This window comes from Coccinella septempunctata, chromosome 8 (assembly GCF_907165205.1).
Source record: "Coccinella septempunctata chromosome 8, icCocSept1.1, whole genome shotgun sequence".
Taxonomy (NCBI): Eukaryota; Metazoa; Arthropoda; class Insecta; order Coleoptera; family Coccinellidae; genus Coccinella; species Coccinella septempunctata.
The window spans coordinates 1,372,248-1,398,170 of NC_058196.1; the positions used below are offsets into that span (position 1 = coordinate 1,372,248).

General features: G+C 35.4%; 1 protein-coding gene across 1 annotated transcript; it reads right to left on the minus strand.

Annotated features, from left to right (window-relative positions):
• Positions 1-14,737: 14,737 nt before the first annotated feature.
• Positions 14,738-17,330, minus strand: LOC123318584. The gene is made up of 3 exons (XM_044905257.1): positions 17,051-17,330; positions 16,830-16,989; positions 14,738-14,875 (listed from the first exon to the last, which is right to left on the minus strand). The coding sequence occupies exons 1-3, from the start codon at positions 17,246-17,248 to the stop codon at positions 14,745-14,747; spliced, it is 489 nt and encodes a 162-aa protein (XP_044761192.1). The 5' UTR covers positions 17,249-17,330; the 3' UTR covers positions 14,738-14,744.
• Between the last annotated feature and the right edge of the window lie 8,593 nt (positions 17,331-25,923).

The window sequence follows — 25,923 nt, forward strand, 5'->3', positions numbered from 1 at the left end:
ACTACAATTTTTTTGCTGATTTCAAAAATGTATCATATGTCGCTATTCACATGAATATAACATAAGAAAAAAATTCAATACTTTTTCCTACTTTTCGATTCACTTTTGAATTTTCAGTAAACTGGCGTAACCATAGCGACCGATGAAAATGCATTATGGTTCGTGAACTCTACATAATCCTATGTGAACTCAACCTGCTGTGATAGGAATCACCGACTGACAAATAATTATTTCTTTTATATATCGATATCGAGATCGATATCCTTTGAAAGAGAGTAAAAGAGTTTCGTCTGATTATTAAAGAAGAAAATTTATTCAATTATCGTTTTTCTATTCATGAAAGAAACTTAAAGAGTAAGTTATATAAATGAAATACGATAGCTATCTATAATTATAATTTTTACAAAAGTAAGATGATAAAAAATAGGTACTTCTGTGAACGGTAGTATTCGAATTGTGAACCATCGTAAGATAAGCAATCCTGTAGGCTCCGATTCACAAAATATAATGCATATTTAACGGTTGCTATGGTAAGCCAGAGCCAGATTCTCTCAACAGAGAATCGGAAAGTAGGAAAAATATTGAATTTTTTTCTCGTGTAACATTCATGTGAATAGCGACATATAATACATTTTTGAAATCAGCGAAAAAATTGCAGCAAGATGAAAGAACTTTCAACAATAGTTTACATTTGAAGAATCAGAAACCCCTGTCGTATCTCGAAAATCGCTGTATCAAAAAATTTAATAATATCATTTTCGAATTCCTCTTTAAAAAGTGCCTGTAGAATGTAACAACAGATTTCGAATACGAGTTCAAATGAGCGAGTTATTCAGCTTCATTTTTTACATTTATAGGGAGAATTGCAAGAGCGAACATCGTGCGAAGTACTCAAACAATCAAAACAAAGATGCGACGAATGGCAAAAATTATATTTTTCGAAGGGTGATTTGGAAATAAAAGAATTACAACGGTAAATTGAATGAGTTATTTTGCAATATAAACAAATTTTAGGATCTGATCTGCTGGCTAGGATTGCCGATGTTTTCGTGGTTCTAGACCGAGAATTGTTATAAGTTGCATGAGATTTTGTAACTTTATTGTTGTCATTCAAATTATATTCATTTTGATCAAGGTCGCAGAGAACCTGAGAGTCTCTAGAGTTGAACAATGACGATGTAAAAAAGTTACCAATTCTTCAAATTTAGGTATGTCCGTAGTTGGGTTCTCCAGTTCAAATCGAGTTACAATGGCATGATCTGAACGTTTAAGTAGGTAGCATCATAAATAGTAAAAAATCCCAACTTTCGGTGAGAAATTTCAATTGTTTCAATGCCGTTTTCGGAAAATGTATCAAGCAATTTTCTAAGTTGCATTACATTATCAGAATTTACTTTAGGTGAATTATCTAATTCGTGCCAGAGAGCTTGAGCACGTAATCGAGTATTCTAATATCGTTTCAACAAGCTCTCATATGCAATTATGTAATTATCAGAACTTAAAGAGAGGGTTCGTACTAAAGACAGCGGTGCACCATGCAATGAGGAAATCAAATAATTGAACTTTTCTATTTCAGCAAGAGCAGGATTATTATGAACCAAAGCATTGAACAAATCCATATAAGAAGGAAACGATTTATAATCCTCATGAAATTTAGTCAATTCAATTTTTGGGGGTTGTATATGCGACGTCGAGAGATTTGAAACATTCATAGTGGAGTTCATTCCAACCTACGACGTATTATTGGAATGACCTTCGAAAATATCGCTATAAACACTTTTAATGAAAAAGAATTCGTTCAAAACTCCTTCACGGATGGCATTTTGTGCTTCTAAATCGGAATTTGCTTCTGTTAAAAGTGTTCCGATGATATTATTGTGTAGTTTCAAAAACTCCCCACGAATACTATCCAATTCTGAACAACGTACTTCGAACAAAGTGCAAATCGTTGTATCAGTTTTGGCGCTAACTGCTTGAGAGTGGATTATACTTATATCAGATAAACAGGCCTTTCTGAGAGTTTAATATTTCTTAAGTTTGTCCATTGTATGACAGATAAAAACTATTTAAACGTTCCAACCAAGTCTAAACAATCCGACATTGAAATTCAACAGATGACTAACGAGATTTATTTGAAACTGACAGAAAACCAATCTGCGCACCTACAGTCGTAACGATTTTCTGCGTATTAAATTTTCAAAATGGTGAAATGGAGCAATGAATTTCCGGAACAATATGATATGAATTTTCAAGTTGGAAATCGGGTCAATTTCACATAAATTTTTGCGGAAATGTTATGAAACTGACCGAACTGATGTATATTGATTGAATCTGATGCTGTCTGGCAGCAAATATGAGGCAGTGAAGATTTCGAGATCTTTTCAGTCGGTTTTTCGTACTTAATACAAAAAAACCACCCCAATTAAACACAAAGTCAAACTCCGTCTATTCGGCACTCCGAAGGACCAAATGTTATGTGTGCGATAGCTCTAGAATTGGTTGTAAAATGATGTGAGTTCTCTTTTAGTTTTCCAAAGGTAGAGCGTAATGCGTAGTAGAAATGAAAAACCGCGAAATTGCATCAACGACTTACCAAAGGTCTTTCTGATATTGATGGTGTCGTCGAAGATGGTCAAAGGGCTCTTTGCCGTTATCCAGCACGGGGTAATTCTTCGGCGGCCTATTCCGTTCACCAGAACGTAATCAGTCGAAAAGTGTCTAAGAAGTGTCTTATCACTCGCAGAAGACGAACAATATAGTTTACTCCCGACAAAGGGGGTGAAACCACTATGGTTGGCGATTAAAGCCGAAATTAATGTGACGAGGGCAATGGTATATCTTATGTCGATATATTATATGCACACAGAAGCTTCAAACTCAGGAATGGAATTCTCATGTCATTTTCCATGTGTTTTCTCTGCGAGAATGAATAAATGCGCACTTGTATAAACTAGCTACAAGGGGTCGATGATACAATTTAAATATTCTAAATGAAACGAATTAAAAGGAAAACTAAAATTTCATCAAATATTCGAGAACCTTCAGGGATTCCGAACACTTGCATTTCTCATAACTGTCGATTTAATTTTTGAGAATATCGCTATATCTGGAGAAATATATTATATTCCAAACGAACTGTTGATTCTTTAATTTCTTCAGATAATGGTGAAATTGTTCGTTCATCATTGATCATTGGTAACGGTTACATTTGAAACAGTGGGTATATCTGCTCTGTTAGTGTTTTCTCTTCTTTGTACCAAAACATCTCAAAAATTATTTCGTAATATCACTCATAATTCTTTCGCTCCATGGTAATGGTGTTTCTTCATTGTTAAGTAAAACCGTTGTTTGTTTCACTAAAGGAAACCTTTCTACATTGACACTTATTGTGCATTGGAAATTGGAGAAGAAGACGACGATGGAACGACGGGAATGGTAGTTTGCGAAATGTTTCTTCTATTGGAGATTGTGTTTATGTGTGTATTTGAAGGACCACCTTTTATATATTTAATAAAAGGAAATATTAAAATTGGACTCCTAAATATTGTTGTTTTCTTAGGTAGCGGAAAGTAAATGGAAAGAGGGAAGGAAAACACTCCTAAACTGAAAGAACAATGGCTAAAGTATTGTACCTTCGAGATGTTAATCGAGTGATTCTTATAAAATGATATTATTGAATTTGAGTTGAAACGGGTTTTCCTCGGTGTACTCGAGCGCCAGCTATTCTTTAAGGGAGAATAGCAAATCTACCCTGGCAGCTACTAGCCGGAGACAGGGTTCCCTGGTGTCTAGGGTGTTAGCGACGCCCAATGATAGTCAAAATCAACGTATACAACTTTTATTTGTCGACTCGTAAAAGGGGGACACAAATGGCACTATTACAAAATTCTTACAGTGACTCGAAATCAGTGAGATTCACAGGGCAAAACGGACGGAATGACACGGGATCCGATCTCAACAGTTATACGGGGGTATACGGACTAGTTCGCCAGCCAGAACCTGAGACGTACACTTGACGGACAGATATCGGACTTCAGCCAGGTTAGGGGATGAAACCACAGAACTACGACGGCTCACCCTTAGGCTCGTTCGGCACTCCCCGGGTATCCACACCAGCAGAATGCCTCCCTAACCGTAGAGGTGAACACAGGAACGTGTTAAAAAACGGGACCTGAGGAAAGGGTGCGCCACCCCAAAGTGTCCTCGGTACCCCCCGGGTATCCACACCAGCAGGGACTTTAACGACAGTAGGGGTGGAACTAAGTAAGACGAGAAATTTCAGGAAAGCGTGAGCCACCCCAAAGTGCCTTCGGTACCCCCCGGGTATCCACACCAGCTGGGTACGTTATTGACAGTAGGGGTGGAACTCAAACTCTGGTATAAAAAGGTTAGAAATGGAGGCTGAAGTTCCAATATTATAAAAAAAAAGGACGGAGTGTCGTCTTACCTCTGGTTCTAATGGGTAGTTCACTCACAACGGCAATAATAATAAAAAAAAACTAACGCGTATTCTAAAATTCCCCAAAGTAAAACAAAAAAAAAAGCAATTCTCAAGAGGCCCAAAAAATCAAATTGACAGCAAATGATCACGGCGGATAGTCACTCGGAATTTCAGACGGCAATTAATTTGGAAGTGAGTGAACTGCGGGGGGACATCTGATTTTATACCCACAGGGAGGGGGGGGTGCGGAAATCAGATGTGCCCGACAGTCGAAATTCGGTAAATTTGCGTCGACGAAGACGTTTTAATTTCGACTTTTCTGTGCTAGCGAACAAAAAAACTCGGTTATCTTCCAATTCAGGATGTTTTATACGGTGCGACATCGTTTTTAGGAAATAAAAACGGAATAAAAACGGTACGGTATGTTTACAATTCCGAACGATGTCGGAATCCTGAATTGGAAATTGAAAATATTTCTCGGAAAATTAATTCAAAACAAAATTATTTAAAAATGAAAACTAAAATAATTATTCTAAAATGAGGGGGTAGGTTTGAAAACTACCCTCTCGTTACAGAGTTGACTGAGAAAGTTGAGAGTGCACTAAAAACTACGTTAACAATTCACACCAAGTTACAATACACTTGAGCGAACGAAGAATCTAGAATAGAATGAGAATGAATTGAACAGATTCAACAGATTTCACTGGTTTTTTATGAACAGCTGATTGACAGCGATTCTAAGGTTACGTTCACAGAAGCATGTAACGATAAACGCAGTCACCGAGTTGATAGAGTTGTGCACAGAGTTGATAGAGTTGGGCACCGAGTTGAGACGGGTTAAAAATTAATACAATTTTTAACAAATACACTCCACAGTTGAAAGTATCTCTCTGAATGATATGTTTGGGAATAACTGATTTCATATTCTCACATTCCTTCAGTTGATTATTAAAACCAATTTTCAGTCCCTCGACATTCTCGACGAAATGTTTTATCATTTCCCCATCGTATCTATGAAAACTGGAAGTATTATTTCTTCCTTCAATAGTCCAATATTGTTCATTGAAGTTTAATCTATGAATATAATTACGGATGACTTCTCTACTGATATGATTTGGAATTTATTTCCAGCCAATTTATTGTACAAATCGAGAGACAATGGTCGATAACAGAGCTACTCATGTAATTTGGTACCTCTAAGCTGCTGAAATCTAAGAAAAGTAATTCGCGAATAGAGAAATCAATATCTATTTGTCTCGAAAAGACATAGACTCGTCAATTCGGAAGGCTGCTATAATAATCAGGGTTATTCGGAAAAGATGGCGGGCGAAGAAGACGCGAGTGAAAACGAGTCTGTTAAAAATTACAGAGGAACTGAATATAAATGGACCCAATGCAAGAAAAAAGACGTGGAACCTGTGAAGTGCTATAGGTGTTGGGATATTTTCCACCGAAAGTGTATGGAACAGGCTGCAAATCAAAAATCTCCAATTTGCAGACATGAAGAAGCCAATGTAATCAAAATGGCGAAAGAAATTAGTGAACTCCAAAACGAGAATAAAATCATTAACATCGAAATAACATACCTCAAAGAGTTGCTCAAAGAATCCCAAGAAAAGAACAAAATGATGATGGAAAATAACGCTCTACTGATGGATAAAATAAAAAGTCAGGATGTCGAAATCGAAAATTTAAGCTAAGGTAAAAACGTAAACAAAGGAGAAAGAAGCAGAGGTCAAGAACAAAGAGAAGATAATAAACAACCTAAACAAGGACAGAACACAAGGATAGAACATAGAGCTGACAGTAAAATATCGTACGCAGAAATGACAGCCCTAGGAACATTGGAACTACCAACATCTTAAGTTGACTACACAAGTCATAAATCAGCTAACAGTCAAATAGGTCACGCAGACGTCGAACGTCAAATCATTCAAAACAAGGAACGAACATCAACACAGGTTAACATGGGATAGAAATCAATCCAATACAAGAATAAGAACAAAACGAAAAATAGCGTAATCTGCACGGGTACAAATAAAACAAATAACTCAATGATAAAAGGAGCAGCCAAACGTAGATGGATATACGTGGGCAGAATAAATATAAGGAAAGGACATAACGGAACAACGAATCGAAGAATACCTTGGTGAAGTAAATGAAAATGAAAAAGCACAGAGGAATCGTATAACTCGATCTGTAGTCCTGAAATCTGGCCAGAGGGAGTTGTTATAAGGGAATTCTCCTTCCGAAACTTATTTCGAAAAATCAGAAGCACTACAAAAAGAATCAACGAGTAAACAGTTGCAAAATACACAAAACGCAAAATTCAACAATTGTACTTAAATATTCAATCATTATCCACATCCTACAACGGTCTAGAAGAACTTGTAAACAACACAGCATTCGATCTTATTGTAGGGGAGAGTTCCTTCGAATCGGACGGCCCATGAACCGGACGCTACAGTTTTCTACTACACTCGATAGTAATTTAGCATCCTTTACGTAAATCCTATTTTTGCAACATCGATCGATATCTCTTGAAAAATGGCCGCCCCTGTGGCTCGCGCCTTGTTGCAAAAATGGGATTTACGTAAAGGGTGCTAAATTACCATCGAGTGTAGTAGAAAACTGTAGCGTCCGGCTCATGGGCCGTCCGATTCAAAGGAACTCTCCCCTACTAACTGAGCACTGGCAAACATATGAGCAACTAGCAGCTTAAAAACTATACGGATATCAACTAGTCTTAAGTTTCTGCAGAAATATAAATGAGCTTGGAGGGAGTGCCATATATGTAAAAAATAACCTCAGAAATCAATGCAAGAAAAGAAAAGACATCAATGCACTGAGTGTTCCCCGTGTAATTGAATGCTCAGCTCCAGAATATGAAATGTCTCTACAAAAAATTGATCATTATATGCATATACAGATCGAATACACCACCTTATGAGAATTTTGAAATTTTATTTGAACAGCTTACGAAGATTCTTGAATTTCTGAATAAGGATAATAGTACGGATTTCCTTATGGTAGGTGATTACAATATAGATACACTAAATGAATCAGATAAGAATACACACACTTTAACGTCTATATTGCTAACATACAACATAAACCCACTAGTGCAAGAACCAACAAGAATAACATCATTTTCCGAATCATGTATAGACAACATCCTTACCAACATCAATGTAGGACAAACTTATCACACATACACTTATATGACCACCGTGCAATACAGTATGAATTTAAACATCAAGACAATCAAGTACAAAGGCGTAAGATCAAGAAGATGCGGAAATTCAGCGAAAACAAAATTGTGAAATTCATTGAAGATCTAAACTGTGTAGACTGGAATGCAATATTTGAATTTGACGACAAGGATATCAACGGTATGTGGAATTTGTTCTCAGAAATATACTCTGAACTATTCGAAAAGCACTTTTCCTATGTTGAAGAAAAAATTAATAAATCACGTAAAATATATGCATTTGATCCCAGTATTCAGAGTATAAAAAGGAAGTTGGACATTCTGTACACAGCTTCCTTAAATCGACCAGAACTACTGAGAGAGTACAAGAAAGTTAAGGAGGAATATGATGAAACCATCTCCAAGTTCAAACACAAGCATTTTGCAGCCAGAATCGAAAAATCTCATAATAAATCCAAAACAACCTGGCAACTTATCAAGGAACTCAGCAAAGACACAAATAATGCCTCAACTCTCTCTCACCTCATCATCGATTAATCCCAAACAGCTTGCAAACGATTTCAATAAACATTTTCTCAGTGAGGCTCCAAGCATAAACAATAAGTACCCCAATAGTGATAGTAACATTAACACGAAGAGAGTCGAGAAATCATTGTTCATCTTTGATGTGACTCCAGAAGAAATAGTGAAAACTATTAAACAAATAAAAAACCAATCCTCTAGAGGCTACGATGACATCCCGATGAGTATAATAAGAAGAACTATATCTCCAATTGCACCCATAATAGCAAACATCATGAATAAAGCTTTTACAGAAGGAATTTTCCCAGAGACACTCAAGATGGCAGTGGTGAAACCTATATACAAAAAAGGTTGCAAAGAAGATCTAAATAACTATCGTCCGATAAGCATGCTGTCATCCTCGGCAAAACTATTCGAGAAAGTATTAGCAAATCGATTAATCTCGTTCTTTAAGAAGCATCATTTAAGGCATCAACACGGTTTTGTAAACGGTAAAAGTAGGTACTGAAACAGCAATGTACGAACTGACGCAAATGATATTTGATGGACTAGATCGTGGAAATATACCAGCTGCACTGTTTCTGGACATGTCAAAAGCTTTCGACTGTGTAGACCATACCAAACTGCTCAAAAAGCTAGAACAATGTGGAATTCGCAACAACCAATTGAAATTGATAGAGAGCTACCTGAAAAATAGAGCACAGAAAGTAATTATATCAACTGAGAATCACACATACTTATCTGAAGAGGAACAAATCGTAATGGGAGTTATACAGGGAAGCATATTGGGTCCATTGCTCTTCATTGCCTATATCAACGATCTACCAGATGAGATAAAAACAAATAACCACCACATCAATTTTAACACTACTATTTATGCTGATGATATAAGTGCTATTACAATCGCAAGAAGCCTTAAAAGCGTGACACATAATTGTGAATCCATTATGAAAGAAGTGGAGAAATGGTGCATCTCAAACAAACTCAAACTTAATATCAACAAAACGGAGTTTGCCATATTCCATACTGACAGAAGTAGATATACTATACCTGAACACATATCCCTGAATAACGCTACCGTAAACACTACAGAAAAAGTGAAATTTCTAGGAATCTGGCTGGACTCAAATAGGAAGTGGAACGTCCAAATAGAAAACTCAACACCATAATATATACCCTCAATGTAATGAAATACCACATTCATCAAGATACACTGAAGCTCCTATACAATTCCAACTTTCAGTCAACCCTATCATATGGCATTGTTTACTGGCGAAATTGTACATCTTTGAACAAAATATTTCAAACACAAAAGTGTGCAATCAGAGTTATGTGTAGAATGAAATACAGTGAGACTTGCAGAGGTGTTTTCAGAAGAAATAAAATATTGACGTTGACAGCAATAGATATATGTGTTGAAGTGTGTTATTTTCCTACAAAGCCAGAGTGAACTGTTTAAGCAACTTGCGCCGATGTTCTTCATTGCCCTTTCCTCTGCCTCGATGAGAAGTTCCAACTTTTTCTCATAATATTTCTCCCCAGCACTCTCCTCATTCCTGTTTTGGTTACTCTTACCTTCCTTTAATTTTGAACAGGTTTTGTCTCTTAAATTTTTTGGTGTATATGAAGTCCATTTTCTTTTTTCTGGCTCATTCAACTGGTGGAAAAAAATTTGTTAGGTATGCATAAAATCAAGAGTATTGAGCTTACCACTATATCGGGAGAAGGGGATTCATAGGTGGCACTACTTTTCTGCTATTCGTTCATTCCGCAAATATCATGCATATTTGTTACTTCAATATTACATACTTACAAGTCATTATCCCTCATAGACGTGGTGATATATATTTTCAGGTCCATGTTATCCTTACATGTGAGGAAGCTTGCTTAATGCATACGCTTAGAATTTTGATTTCCTCTGTCTGGTTCTGAAATAACATGTAAATATATAAGGAAGAAATGATTGTTATGTACAAATTACTATGTCTTTTGAATCCAGCAATTGATTCTCCTCCTTGTCTGAAATTGGTATCTGAAATGTAAATTATATAGAAATTAAAATTTTGAACTGAGTGCCACTCTAATGCCCAACGGATTCTTCCATATTGACCAAAAATGGCCTCAAACGGTTGAGTTGGACTCACTGATGAAGAATTTGTGGTCAAATTCAATCTTGTCCATAACATATGTACCTATACAAGTAATGAAAATAAAAACATTTGTATAAGATTTTGAATGTTACGATGATCTAAAATTATGGGAACAAAGCAAGTAATGGCATTACAAATAAGTAATGTCATTATTAAGGGATGCTTTACCCATATTGGCTCGCATATTGCTGCGTCACTGTTTGTTAGGGCTGGGAAGCCCACAACAGTTTTGAAATTTATTATTTCTAATATAATTTCGGTTATAGGGTCTAAAACTTTAACGGAATGGCCTCCACCAGTCCCATATAAATAACTTTTTTGCTGAGCCACCTCTTTTCGGGCCCTTGTCTTCAAATTGTCGAATTTGGCCTTCAACTGCTGTAAACTTCTAAAGTGGAAATTTTTAGTATTGAAGCCATCTTCGACTTTCTTCCATGCTTCTTCCCGAAGGAAAAATCATTGCTCGAATTCGATTTTATATAGGATATTTAATTCTTACTTCGAAGTTTTATTCGTTGTCTTGCATTCAATTATGTTCTTTTACTTGAGCACTTCTTTTGCTAGCAAGAGTTCCTCTTCTTTAGAAAAATTTGAAGAGCCAACTCTTTTGCCATTTTGGTTTATTTCAATTAATTCTTCAATTTTTCAAAATGGGAAAACTCAGTTACTCAATCTTTGGTACAGACACTTAAACACAAACAAACAATATAAAGAGGTCGGAAGGAAAAGAGAGGTTAAATATGGCCGAAATCTTGGGGAGATTGACTGCCCAGTTCGAGGAAGAGACACTGTCGCGAGCCAGAGTGTTTGCATGGCATAAACAATTCGTGGAGGGTCGTGATCGTGTTGAAAATGAGAGCCATGACCACAGACCTCGCACCAGCATTACAGCGAACAACAAGATGATATACGTTGTACCACTTCTAAAATTGAAAGTGAGGTCGGGGCAGGGTTGGGCGACGTCGAGAATGTCATGTCGACAATTAATTGTTGACGCGTCAACAACGGTGTCGACGTCGACTTCCAAAGTGACGTCGACAATGTCAACAAAGTAGACAGCAGTTCAGCACAAAAACTATTGCTGCATTCAAAGTCGAACGTTATTAATATTTTAATAAAACTTTGAAAAAAAAAATTCAACACGAACAAAAAATTAATATTCACAGCTATGAACATAAAATATAATGTTTATTTAATCTTCTACGTCACTGTTTAAACTGGATGCTGAATCAGGATCCAAATTTTCTTCAGTATTATCACGCTGCAGGGTGAAATATAAGTGAACCAACATTTCAGAATGTTCGAATGATAAATAATCTATTTCGTAGAGGGGTGTGTAAGTATCCCCAGTTAGAGAACAATCGTTTTTTTGAGCAGAAGAAGCAGGAATTTTGAGCAACTTGAGCGCCAAGCTGCCCAGGACCGGGCATTCCATTTGGGCCATCCTCCAAAATACTAAAGGCTTGTTTACCTTTTTTTCAAAAAGAATTCCGAATATGCCTGAAAAAATATAATATAAGAAGGGAAAATGAAGAAGTTTAAGTAGCACTACTGATTAGGAGTGCTAAGTACTTTATTTCAACAATTTTTCCATATAGCTTCTAATGAACCTAAAAATAGTTTTGATTACTTATGCAACATACCTGATCTTGTGTTAAATTTGTCCCATTCTTCTATGCCTTTTTGGTCGAGTTGTTTGAATAGGAAAGCGTTTATTTTTATAGTATAAGCAGATGTTAGCTTCGAATTGTCATATGTCGGATGAAGAAAGTACGCTGTTAATGCATACACGTTAAGCGCCATCTCTTGCCTGTTTTTCAGTTTTTCTACGAAAATTTCTGGTACCTTCAATGTCAACCAAAGATTCACAGCATCTGCTAGGGACGTTTCAGCGCTCTGACAGGTATTGATGAGATTGCAAATTGGATTTTGTATATCAAAATTTTTTTGGACTTCATCAATAAAGTCGTCATTGAATATCAATTCGATTACTTTAGGCTTAATTTTTTTTTTTGACGTATTTTTAAAGACCTTATTTTAATTTGATAACTGTTGAGAGGGTCCTTGTTGGTCTGGGTTAAAGAGACTCAATTTAACAAAATGCCGACGTTTCGATTTATTTAAAATCGTCTTCAGGGCTCTACAATAGATGGTACACATTAAGTCGCTATTTAAAGAAGGTAGCATTACAAATCAACAAGAAAAATATCAGAACAATTAGGAAGGAAACATATATAGAAAGTTTTGTATACGAACAAACAACTAAAGCAAGCAAACATTAATGAAGGGTTAGGGAAAAAAAAAGATCGAACAAATTAACGACTTGGTTACATATAAACAAATATAAAAAGAGTATTTATTATTGTCCCTTCAATGAAATAAATTGAAGCTACTCACATTGTCAGTTGGTCTCTATTGTCTTCAGTAATAAATAATTGAGGGATGTTATGATAACAGGCATACTACGGAATTTGACTCGAATCAGAAATGAAAATGAAATATATTCAACGTGAATAATCATATGTCAAGAAGGGAAGGAAACAATATGTAGACACATGAATATGACTAATGTTACGTTAAGATGTGAGATTTCTTATTCTTTGCATTATATTGAAATAGGCCGTGTTCAAATTCTCAATGTCACTCCTCTTATTGAGAGAATTTACTTCATTTTTATTTCCAGCATTTCACAAAACAACCTTTTACTCAAATTAGTTTGGCAATCAAGTATCTTAACACTATCGAAATCGAACGAGTGTAATTCATTGAAAGAATGTTCAGCTAATGCAGTGTTGTTATCTTTCATTTTAGCTGGATTGTGTATATTAACACAGTATCTTTTGTGTTCAGTCAATCTTGTTCTCAGATACCTGTTAGTTTGTCCTATATATACTTTGTTACACTCTCTGCAAGGGCTACTATAGATAACACCAGATTTTAAGTCAAGAGCAGTTTTCGACTTCAACTTGGAATAAAATCCCCCGACGGTATTGGCTGGTTTGAAGGCAATTTCAACGATTTGATCTCTTAAGAGTTGACTCACCCTTTCAGATAAACCCTGTATATAGGGAATCTTAAAATATCTTTAGCTGTGGTTAGTAGTGGTTTTAGGTGTGTTGAATCATTTTTGTTTAGGATTCTTCGAATCAATGATACCGGATAATTATTCTTAATCAAAAAACTTTTAATTTTGTTCATATTATCAACGTGAAACTCTGTGCTGGCTAAATGAGTAGCTCTAAACTTCAGATTTTCTATGAGATCAATCTTTTGAGTGAAAGGATGCTGAGAGTTGAAATTCAAAAATCTCTCAGAGAAGGTTGGTTTATGGTACCAATCAGTTCTTAAACAACACGATGACCTGAGGACACGAACATCAAGAAAAGGCAATGAATTATTCCTTTCCGTCTCCAAAGTAAACTGTAAACGTGGATGGAAGGAATTGAAGGCATCAAGAACCCAAACAACACACACACATATTTAAAACATCTTATAGACCATAGCTTATAGATTTTTAGATGATCTATAAAACATCAGAAAGTATCGAACTTTTAACCTAGATTCGACGGAAAAATGTCCGCGAGATTTACGTTGAAAAGTATCACTTCTTTAGACGTCTATTCGACGTAATTCTAATTATCATATCTTGTTATAACAAGTACGTTTTCTGATATTCTCGAGATTATCCTGATTTGGTATTTTGTTTGATATATAATAGACGTCTGAGGATGTACTTCATTAAAATCATTCGATAACGTTTATATATCATTAGATTTTTGACATTTTTCTTTGATCAACAATCTGATAATATATAGATGATCTGAAAAACATGGACAATCAGGACATCTAAATCATGTAGCACCAAAGATCTTCTTTAGACTTTGGAGCATTGTCTTTATCGTTGAAGAAATCGGATTTCTATTAGAGGAAAGATTATTATTTATTGAAAAAGATGGTTTGAGTATTCACCTATTTTAGATGATCAAAGATGAACGTTTGTTAGATATTTCTAGAATAACCTTGTATTGTATATATAGTTTTTGTCCTCTAATTGTTGTCAACTTTGGAATTATATTCCAAATATATATATATAATTTAAAAAACGTGATATTAATGACCTCTTAACTAGACATATTCATTTCACATTTGAAAGAAAATGGACGTTCCATAGATTCAAGATCCACATCTTCTATCATATCTATAAAATCTGACCACTTGAAAATCAATAGATTAGTGATGGGTGAGTTTATATTTATACGGAATGGTTGACAGATCGTATGGGAGTTGGAAGAGAAAAAACAGGTTCTGATGAATAAATATATTTATAATAAAAAAAAACAAAAATAAATATAATTCAAAAACATAACAAAAATTCATAAAATTAAAAAAAAAACATAATAAAAATAGGTGGAATTATCACTTATTTGGTTTTATTCCTTTCATATTCATAGCGTTGATTTGCTAGTCTCAACCAGTCTTGAATGGTCCGTTTTATGACGGCATCATTCAAGTCTGCTTGCGCTTCGCGTTCAAAAAGAACATATACAGCCTCTGGAAGCAACACAAAGTACAATTAGCTAAATGTTTTTTGATTCAATATCAATTACAAGTCGAGAAAATATGCATAAAAAATAATCTTTTCAGGAAAAGAATAATTTCAAAATTCTATAGAAAATAATGCATAATCTTTAAAACGATATATACATTTTAAGATTGAGTTTTTTTTTCTATATTTAAAAGAATTTGAAACTGTATGAAGGAAAAAATATTCGTCCGTTTTTGTGGATATTCGAATCTGGCATTTTTCAGGAAAAGAGCTCAGTGTACGAATAGTTCCGAAGGTTATTGCAATTTTCAACTTACCAATCAATCTGAAGAAAGATAGCAGGAATTTGGACACTTATTATTCAAAATTTGCCGACGTTTCGGAGAAGCATTTCTCCTTTCTCAAGGCTGTGGGAAAAAAGTAAAAATTAACGTTAACATAGGAGACGAAAGCCATGACAAAGCACTCACCTTATTTTTTTCTACTTTAAAGAAGAAATTTTCGAATCGTCAAACATGAGAAAAATAAGTTGGACATTCGCCAGATATTATCGCAAAATTGTTGTTCTAGAAAGATTTTTTGTTGAGTTCTGTCTGCATGGGTAAATTGGAAGACTATCATAAGAGTTGAGGTTAAAAAGGGGGACTAACACAGAATACATTTTCTTTTTCTTTTTTCCGGGTTAGTGGTGTGTCACAGCTGTCAACGCCATCTACACTAAGATGAAACAAACAGTACATTACACAAAGATGTTAACAAACCGAGCAAAACTACATGTTAGCTATAAGGCTATGGTATACCGAGCTTAAGTCTTGCGTGTCCTCTCTAACATTCACCGTGCACTGTCTTTGTATGTGTATCATTTCACTAATCAGTCTTCTATTATAGCCTGATTCTTTGTCCAATATGGAAACATTTGAGAAGTCAAAACTATGTGAATTCACTATTGCATGTGTGGCCAGTGCCGTCCTCTGTGTACTTTTATTCCTCTTATTTACGTCATTTTGGTGTTGTCTGATCCTGTCCTGGAGCAACTGCTTGGTCTGGCCCACATAACATCTCTCGCAGTCACCACACGGAATCCTATATACCACCTCTGATTGTTTCAGGATGGGGGTGTCGTCTTTGAGCCTAGTGAAGAATCTCTTCTTTACATTGATCTTATTGTAAAAGGCAGCTGTCACATTGTACTCACGAAACACCCTGTTTATCTGGTATGACAGCCCTGGATACATAACCAGTCTAGTGAATCTCCTAACACTGTTATCATTACTGGCTGAAGGCTCTTCCAATCCCGGTGTGACATACTCCCGTTGTTGTTTTCTTTTGTACTCGTTAATTATGGTCTTGATGTAGTGAAGTGGAAAGTTGTTCCTCCGTAATATTTTCGTGACCTTATCTAAATTTTGTGGTATGAACCTCTCATTGCTGAGTGATACAGCCCTGTTGACCAGATTGAACGCCACATTTCTCTTTTGGCTATAACTGTGGTTGGACAAGTAGTTAATACATCTGCCCGAATGTGTGGGCTTAGTATACCAGTTGGTGATGAGTTTATTGTTTTCCCTAACAATAAGTAGGTCCAAAAACGGAATGCTGCAATCTTTTTCCATTTCAAGGGTGAATCTTATTTTCTGATGATAGGAATTGAACACACTTAATGTTGTCTCTATCTGTGATTTCGGTACAAGAAGAAGTGTATCGTCCACATACAACTTTATTAACGGAATTACGAAATTCAACCTAGATAATACATAACGGAATAGAGCGTGCATGATTATATCAGCAAATGATGGGCTCTCCGGTGCGCCCATCGCTGTGCCATCCCCTTGAGAAAGGAGAAATGCTTCTCCGAAACGTCGGCAAATTTTGAATAAAAATTTTTGAATAATAAGTGTCCAAATTCCTGCTATCTTTCTTCAGTTTGATGAACATGGATGCAAATACTATTAATATTACCAATCAATATTCTGCAGCATTTTAAAGATTGAAACGATTGTTTCGATTTTTGGCCAGCCCAACTGAATTTTCTGGCACATCTATTTGTCAGGAGGTATCTTATCATATTCGTTGTGGCGTGTTTTATAGTATTGCCACCCAATGTCGCCAGTCTTTTTCTCTAAAGAACATCTCTGTGTGAGAAAGAAAACTATTTGAGGAGACGATAAGTTAGTACTTACTAAATAATCGGCATAAAGTGGTTCATCGAGCTTTTCTTCCAAAGCCTTCAGATCACGAGTCTTCTTAAGAGGCATATTGGGAAACTCCGGGGGCTTCGCCATTTGATTAATCTGATTATTGCTCAAGATTCTGAGAATTTCTTGAGTGCGATAAGTATTCTGCGCTACTTCTTCAGAAATACTTTCTAATCGGATCATGATTTTCTCGTAAAATCTCGATGGTCCAAATGCTCTTGGACTCGAACAGCTTATAACGCTGGACGATCTCGATCCAGTGTTCGATAAACTGAAAAAATGAAAAATTGCTCAAGTAAGAGAAGAAATTATTTATATCTATACCGTCGATGAACTATTTTTCATGTTTCCTATTATATAATTTGAAAGTTTTTTTTTTTTAATTGTTTGGAAGGTTTGTGAAGAAGTTGAATTCATTAAATTCAGCTTAGATTATTTGAGATTGATGTATTGATGGCAAGCAGTAAATAATTTAAAACATATATCAATCAACTCACGATGTCATATCTACAAGAATTGTATTTTGAAACGTTTCATCAGCACCTTCATTTCTGGAATAGATTGAAACATTATAAGCTATAACTTCCATATTTCCAGGGTCATCATCTTACTCAGTCGCAAATATTTGCGCTGATTCCTTGATATTTTCAACAGCCCCGCTATCTGTGGAAACTGTACCGATTATATCCATTTTCCTTCTTGCATCGGTGATATTTTCTATAATATAAAATCATTACATAAAAAATGAATTGAAGAGACTCTCGAAGTCAGATTGACCAGTCGAAGACAAGGAATATTCCTTGTCTTCAACTCTTTAATCTATTATGAGAAATATATTCAATATATTATGACAAAATACTAACCAGATGTGAAATGAATTTTTCGGATTGGGTGTGGTGTCCACTCTGGCTTTGGTATTTCTAAAGCTTGCACCATTTTATTTATTGATAGATTTGTACATTTTGGTGGCCACAGGCAGTTCTCGCTGTCCTTTATCCATATTAGGGGTACAACAAATACCTCCTTCGTGGTGAATTCCACTACTGCGAACATTTCAGTCTTGAAGAACTAAAACATTTTTTTGGTTAAGTTATTTAGGAAATAGAGAGGAACTGTTACTTAATTCGGCCATAATATAATTGATTACTTCCTGATTCCCTTGTGAACAAACATTAAAATGAAAACGAATTTTTGGCTTAGTAAGCATTTTTCACATTAAAAAAATTACAGCAGTTGGTATAAGAATTTGAAAATGAAGTTAATATTTCCTAGATGTCAGTACCTTTCTTCACAACGATTTTGGATTAAATAAAAAGAAAACATCAAAGATTTCTGAGGAAATTCAGTACTGAATACTATGAATTTCTTAATTGTTTCATCATGTCGAGCGGACGAGGTATTTGTTGCTCGCGATGTTCAAACAAGATTAATCGATATGACGATTCGATAAATTGTTCTAATTGTGATAGTAGTTTTCATATCAAGTGTGTTGATATATCCATTGAAGAATTCAACAAAATTAGAGAAGATGCTGGTAAAATTAAGTGGAACTGTGAAAAATGTTTTTCAGCCAAAATAAGTGACAAAAGTATGATTATAACATCCCGATCTGCTGAATTTCCAGTTACTAGGGAAGATTTCCTAGCTCTAAAACAGGAAATTGTTGATGAAATTACCTTATATTTCACTAAGGAAATCGAATCATTGAAAAACATTATAACAGCACAAAGTAAACAAATTGAAATTCTATCAAATGAAATATGTGCCAACAATAATTTAAAGAAAGTTATCAAGACACCAGCTGATATGAATATTTCCGGAATGCCACCTGTACGGAATTCCCTCTCTGACTCAGATAAATCAAGCATACCAATTCGTTCAGATGTTTCATTTAACTCTGAATCGGGAAATACAGAAATGGAAATTGTTGCAACAAATGACGAACAGAAGAGAGACATTGGTACTAAAAATGAGTTATCTGAATGGACTGTCGTTACATCGAAAAAAAAACATAAATTAAAAAGCATAACTAGTCACGAAAATCCGGAAGTAGTGATCAATACACCTTCGAAGAAGACTGTCACGACCAGGAAAATCTCCAAACTCAAACCCATAGTTGGTACTTTAAAATCAAATTCGCTTCATGTGGTTCCTAAGAAGCCACTTTCACACTTACATATCTCCAGGCTGAGCCCTGAAACTACAGTTAAAGAGCTCCAGGACTTCTTTGATCAGCGGATTCCTGTTATTTCATATGAGAAACTAACATCAAGAAAACCCGACATATATTCCTCATTCAGAGTCTGCATTCCCACAGAGTTTTTAGAAGAGGCAATGAATCCCTCCTTTTGGCCAGAAGGAGTAGCTGTAAATAGGTTTTTTATAAAACGTGGCCAGACGATCAACAAGAAATGAACGGTAAGCTTGTTGTTCCTAGAAAATTAGTTAGCAGGGATGAAATGTTGAAGATAGTACAAGTAAATGCCCAAGGATTGTCTAACAAAATCCATCAACTTGAAGTTTTCACTCAACAAGAAAATCCAGATATCTTAAGTATAGCAGAACACTGGTCTAGACCGGAGGAAATTTGATACCATCTACGACATCGCCGATGTTGACATAGCTTTTGATACATTTTTTAGTATATTAACATCATTACTTGATTCAACATGCCCTGTTAGGCGAATCCGTTCTACCAAAAGCCAACGTCCTGGTTGGATCACGAATGAGATTAGACAGGCTAGTGGAGAATTGAAAAAACTCCACTGGGTATTTCGAAATCTGAAAACCGAGGAATCGAGAACTCGTTACTTAACAGCTAAAAAGGAATATTCTGCACTCTTAAAGGCTTGTAAATATGATTTTTATGCATCTGCTCTTGTTCGATCCACCAATAAAAATAAAACAATTTGGGATTTAGTCAAGGGAGAAATAGGTGGCGTCTCCTCTAATAAAATTGTTCTGAATGTAGACAGCCGGGTTTTTTCTGATCCTGAAGAGGTAGCTGAAACTTTCGGAAGGTACTTCTCAAGCATCGCTGCTTCCAGCATTACCGAACATTTTGGTGTTAAGCGATCTTCTTCATGCACGGTGCAGCCCCTCTCCAACAATAATTTTTTTTTTCTGCCAGTTGTTGCTGATGAAGTCGTACACATTATTAAAAATCTGAAGAATGTGAAGAGTTGTGGTAAAGATATGATCTCGGTAAAAATCTTGAAAGCTATTGCCCCTCAAATATCAGATATTTTGGCACATCTGATCAATGCCTCGGTCACTTCTGGTAGGTTTCCTCTTATTCTGAAGACAGCTAAGATAATTCCAGTTCCCAAAAAGAAAGGCGCACCTGATGTGCGGTTGGTGGCTAGTTATCGACCAATATCTATATTGAGTTCTCTCTCGAAAGTTATAGAGAAATTGGTGTATCAAAGAATGTTGGGATACTTTAACAAATATTCAACAATTACGAATTGCCAACACGGATTTCGGGTGGGCAGGTCGACGGAGACTGCGGCGTGTCAGTTTGGGGAATTCGTTTATGGACGCTTGGATGACGGCGTATGTGTGGCAGGGATGTTTTTCGATCTGTCGCGTGCATTTGACTGCCTTAATATCAACTTTTTATTCGACAAGCTCTATAATATTGGCTTCAGGGGAGTGTTCCTCGACTGGGTGCGCAGTTTTCTGGTTGATCGTCATATTTACGTCAGTGTGAGTCAGCGGGACTCAGAAGAATATCCTTTGGAGATGGGTGTACCTCAGGGATCGGTATTGGGTCCGCTGTTGTTTTTACTGTTTATTAATGATTTGCCGGATTATATTAGGTCGTATCTTATAATTTTTTTCATCGATATTATGATGGTATTTTTTGCTGACGATGTGTCATTCTTGGTGACAGCATCCAATTTGTCAGAGCTTAAGTCGCGATGCGAGATACTGGTTGAATATTTTTCGGACTGGTGTTACAGGAATGGTCTCATACTCAACGTGAATAAAACTGATCTCGTACACTTCCACTTGCGTGACACCAACGACCGGCTCATGCTCGAGCTTCCTCGTGGAAGCCTAAAGCCCTCAGATTGTGTAAAATTTTTAGGTCTACAAGTTGATAAAAATTTAAACTGGATGAATCATATTGATTATGTTTGTAGGCGTTTGAGTAGTGCATTTTATGCCTTGAAGCGACTTAGAGCATTGCTCCCCCTCGAGTCAATACTGGGTGTATACTATTCACTTGTCTACTCTCATTTAAATTATAACACGGTCTTGTGGGGTGCGTCGTCTGGGAGTGGTTCTGTTTTTGTTGCCCAGAAAAGAATAATTCGCCTTATCTTCGGTCTGAAACCCCTGGAGTCCTGTAGACCATCTTTTATAAAACATAAAATATTAAGTTTTCCATGTATTTATATTCTAAACTGCCTGCTTTACACGAGGAAGAATATTCATTCTCCAAAAAAGTGTTGCCAATTTCATGAATATAATACTAGGCAAAAAGAAACCATTTGCATTCCAGCTCATAGGACGAGCAAATTTTAGTATTCTCCTATGTATAGTGGCATAAAATTCTACAATCATCTGCCTGATAGACTTAAAACGTTGAAGTTTTCGAGCTTCAAGAAAGAAATAAAAAAAATTCTTTTAGAACAGTGCTTTTATAGTAAAAGCGAATATTTAAATTCAGTGGTAGAGTGATATCACACTAGGTAGTATCTTGGGTGTAAACCGTTATCATTGTTATTTTTGTTTTTTTTTTTTCCTTTAATTTTTTGATTTCCTTTTTCTGTCTCCTCTGAGGATAATTAATTAATGTCTAAAGCTATTTATGTTGACTCTTCCTATACATGTACAATGTCTCAAAGGATTCAATAAATTATTATTATTATTATTATTATTATGAATATGAGGAAGGTGAACCTAAGATGAAATTAAAAGGAAGCCTTTTTTTCGAGTTTTATTTCGCAGAAATTGTAACATTACTTTCTATTGAATTTTTCTTCATTGAAGAGATATGTAGGTATGCAATATTGGAAACACTGAAAAACCATCTTTGTAATTATGACAAATACATTTACAAGTTACATCAAAATTTTCCACATTGCCTTCCCCTCTGACATAATAAATGTTCAGATGAGATGAGGGAATCGGACGTTTATACAAATCATCTATATTTCGAAATGGAGTACCCATGCAAAGGTACCGGTTGTGGAGAAAATAAATCTTTTTGATTCTAAAAACCCTTTTTTTTACTATGACTATATCATTCGGACTTTTGATTGAAATATTGAATATTCCTTTTATTTCAAGGTACTCACATTCGAAGTAAAATGAAGAACATAAAGTTTTATTTTTCGGAATGAAATCACTCTGCTCAATATTATCTGAGGAAGAACATTTTTTTGCTTCCTCTATTCTATTGTGAAGTTGTTGTAATGGATTTCTAGTTCCTTTTATTGTTCTTTCCAACAGACCCAAATAATTTTCATAAGGGAAACAACTGAAATTCGGCAAAATTCCAAATTTCCTAACATCATCACATAAATGGCTTAAACTGTGGACATTGTAAGTTACAAAATACTTATCATAAACTTGAGGACTGTCATTGACAAATTCCCCCAATAATTCTTCCGCAAATGCAAAATATTTTTCAGCAAAATGGTCGCAGTTCAGTATGCTTATCGCAACGTGTAATTTTAGAAGGTGATCGAACTGCTCTGTCTTAACATGGTTCTTTATAATAAAGGGGCAATATAACATAAAATTTTTGAATTCCACAGCTTTCCACCGCTTAACATTACTGAAGGGACTCATTTTCCTGCCAAAATCATTTGTTAGCTTAATTCTTTTCATCTTTGTATCTAGAAGTACTAAGTTACCTAATCTATGTTTCTTTTTTCCTTCTAAAAGATATAATTTCAATAATCGTTTAACAACACCTAAGTATACTAGATGCATTGGATCCAATACGAAATCTGCAACTAAGTCCAAATTAAGAAGTAACAACGGTGATTTCGCTTTGATGTGACTGTCCCTACCAGATTGTGTAATGAAATCTTGATTTTTTCTTTTTTCATAAACTATATTTACAGGATAGAAGTGTTTTTTATCTTCATACTCTGCTACGGCGAAACACCTTTCACAGCCATTTTTGCTAGTATGCCCCTTGACCATTTTGAGATATGATCTCGCCGGAGCATCGCATGTGAAACACGATATTTTCACACCAATTCTTTTATTCTCGAATTGCAGACCATTTTTTAATAGATCTGCCATTTCATCTAGGAATTCGGAAAGATAAGTTTCCAAGGGATCAGGTTTGCCTCTGCCATAGAAAAGCGCTACAACGAACGGTTTTTGTTTCCTGTTACAGCTATCCACTTTACCTAATATTGGCCAGAATTCCTGGGTACTGCAATTAAATGGAGAAAATCCATCGATATTGAATTGAAGACTCATACTGTTCATTTGATTACTATCTTTCAAAAGATTCAGTAGCTCTCTTTTAATACCGAAATAAATCATTTGTCCATTACTCAAACAAATAGTATCTATTCTTCTTGGAGTTTCTAGAATTGTTCGAGGATCTGACGGTAAGAAATTATATCTGGGCTTTATAAGATGAATAAGATCCTTGAGGCAGTGTCGAGTCACCTTATGTTTACATGCCCAACTCTTTAAATCGGACAAAAACTGCTTGTCTTCAGTTTCTTTTCTTTCAACAGATGACAGAACAGATTCACTGATCCCGCCATTGGAAGAATTATTGTGCTCAGTAGTCACCGTGTCAGGATATCGAGTATTCGATATTCCAGATAATAAAGAGCCTAAATTTGCCTTGGAAGAATTGTTCTCAGTAGTCGCCGTGTCAGGATATCGAGTATTCGATATTCCAGAAAAAAAAGAGCCTAAATTTGCCTTGGAAGAATTGTTCTCAGTAGTCGCCGTGTCAGGATATCGAGTATTCGATATTCCAGAAAAAAAAGAGCCTAAATTTGCAGGTGCAGTGTTCTGTACTTTTTCATCGATTTCAGACTGCTTTCTGGTATCAGAAAGAATTATTGATGCTGTGCTTTCTGGTGGATCTGAAGATTTAGAGAAACTGCAAGAACTTTCAGTTTCAGTAATGGAATTAGATAATTGTAAATGGGTCTGATAGATACAATCATTCATCATTCGAACAACTTTACTTCGAGCTTTCCTTCGAATATGTCGTTTCGACGTAGTCCGCGATGACATTTCAGTCAAGCGATGAACCAAAACCTGGAGATACAAATTATAAATCAATAGGATTCAATTTCCGTACTCTTTTGATACCCTGTAGTATTTTTTCAAGGTTAAAAATTCTGCTTGTTATGAAAACTTAATTCAATTTGTGAGGCTGTACGACTTATCCAAAATAGTCAATTCAACAGCAAAATCTTTATAAATAAAAGGGAATCTATGGATATTATGCTCGATATTATGTAATCGCATCACGTCCAAAGGACTACACCAAATTGGATTTTTTTTTGTTGTGTTCTCTATTGTCAGGACAAGCTTAAGCTAACGGAATATTTGAGAAAAAGTCGCAAAGAAACAGGAAAAGGGCTTTCCTTTTTGCCTCCGACAAATCGAGCAATCATAGAGTATATTTTATGAGGATTTTGACAATTGTGAGAAGACATGTCTGTCCAGGTTTCACGGAATTTGATAAGGGAAAAAAAAGATTCCGTCAAAAAGAAATCGAGGAAGGGTTGTCAATTTTTTTTTTCATTAGCTACGCCACTCGTGCGAAGCCGGTAAGGGAAGCTGATGAATAATAATGTATATTCGAAACAGTCTACAAATCTCGAAGCACCTATGAGTTTGATGAGTTAAAAATCTGGTAATTTCAAAATTGCTCAAATTTGATCTTAAAAACATCTAAACATTTCCTCGAAGATTTCAAACTCCGTATATTCAATTATTCGTCAAATTTCAGATTGAATCATGTTTTGTAAGTACCTACTTATAATAAGGGTTACATATTATTCAGCAAGAGTTTTCTGAGTGAAGTGATTCAAAATTCACTTTTGAATCAATGTCTAGAAGATGTCTATCAATAGACTTTTTCAGATAACCCTCTTCACCAAGTAAATTCTACATAGAAATAGAAAACGCTGCTGTATAATGAACTCCTATGGATTAATTGATACAAAATTTTCAATTCGAACATCGAAATACGAAAAAACATCCGAATTCTTAAATGATCTAAAAACCATCTAAACATTTCCTCGAAGATTTCAAACTGCGTATATTCAATTATGTAATTTCAGATTGATATTCCTCAGAGGAGCGCATTTTAGATATAATTTATACCATTAATAGTACCTATCTAACAAAATAGTATTGACTTGTCAATGGTTATCTAAAAAATATCATTCAATAGATTTTATTAGACGATTGATCTATGAAAGATATTTCTATTTTAAATCTCCCTATATTTCAATTTATTTTAGCCAAAAATTCGGTAAGTATTTGGAAACGATAACTGGATACCATTTTCAACAGAGAGCACAAATCCAAACTAATAGAATATCGAAAAAATAGTATTTTCCTACGTTCAAGCAATTTTATTAATGTGTGAAGGGATTACCTGCTGTAACTACCCTAAGTAGAAATTGCACTCACCTTGTTTAATTATTACAGCACCAATCACTTATCAAATCACTAACAGAATCACTAGCCGACTTGACCTCACAAAGAAGGGTTGTATACTAACGGAATGTTCAATTCAAGTTCAAATGGCTATGCACTATGAACTTTAACTCTATTGGCCCTTGGCCGGTTCGCGCCTTCTTGCGAATTGCGATAAGAGTTCGCCACCAAGCGATCCAACCCGATCG

What these genes read in the sequence shown, in the direction of transcription:
- LOC123318584 (XM_044905257.1), bottom strand. Translation starts at nt 17,248, where the DNA reads ATGATCCGATTAGAAAGTATTTCTGAAGAAGTAGCGCAGAATACTTAT. An exon ending in CACTTTATGCCGATTATTTA is followed by an intron (nt 16,990 to 17,050) that starts GTAAGTACTAAC and finishes GATGTTCTTTAG; the next exon opens with AGAAAAAGACTGGCGACATT. An exon ending in ATGCTGCAGAATATTGATTG is followed by an intron (nt 14,876 to 16,829) that starts GTAATATTAATA and finishes TGTTGCTTCCAG; the next exon opens with AGGCTGTATATGTTCTTTTT.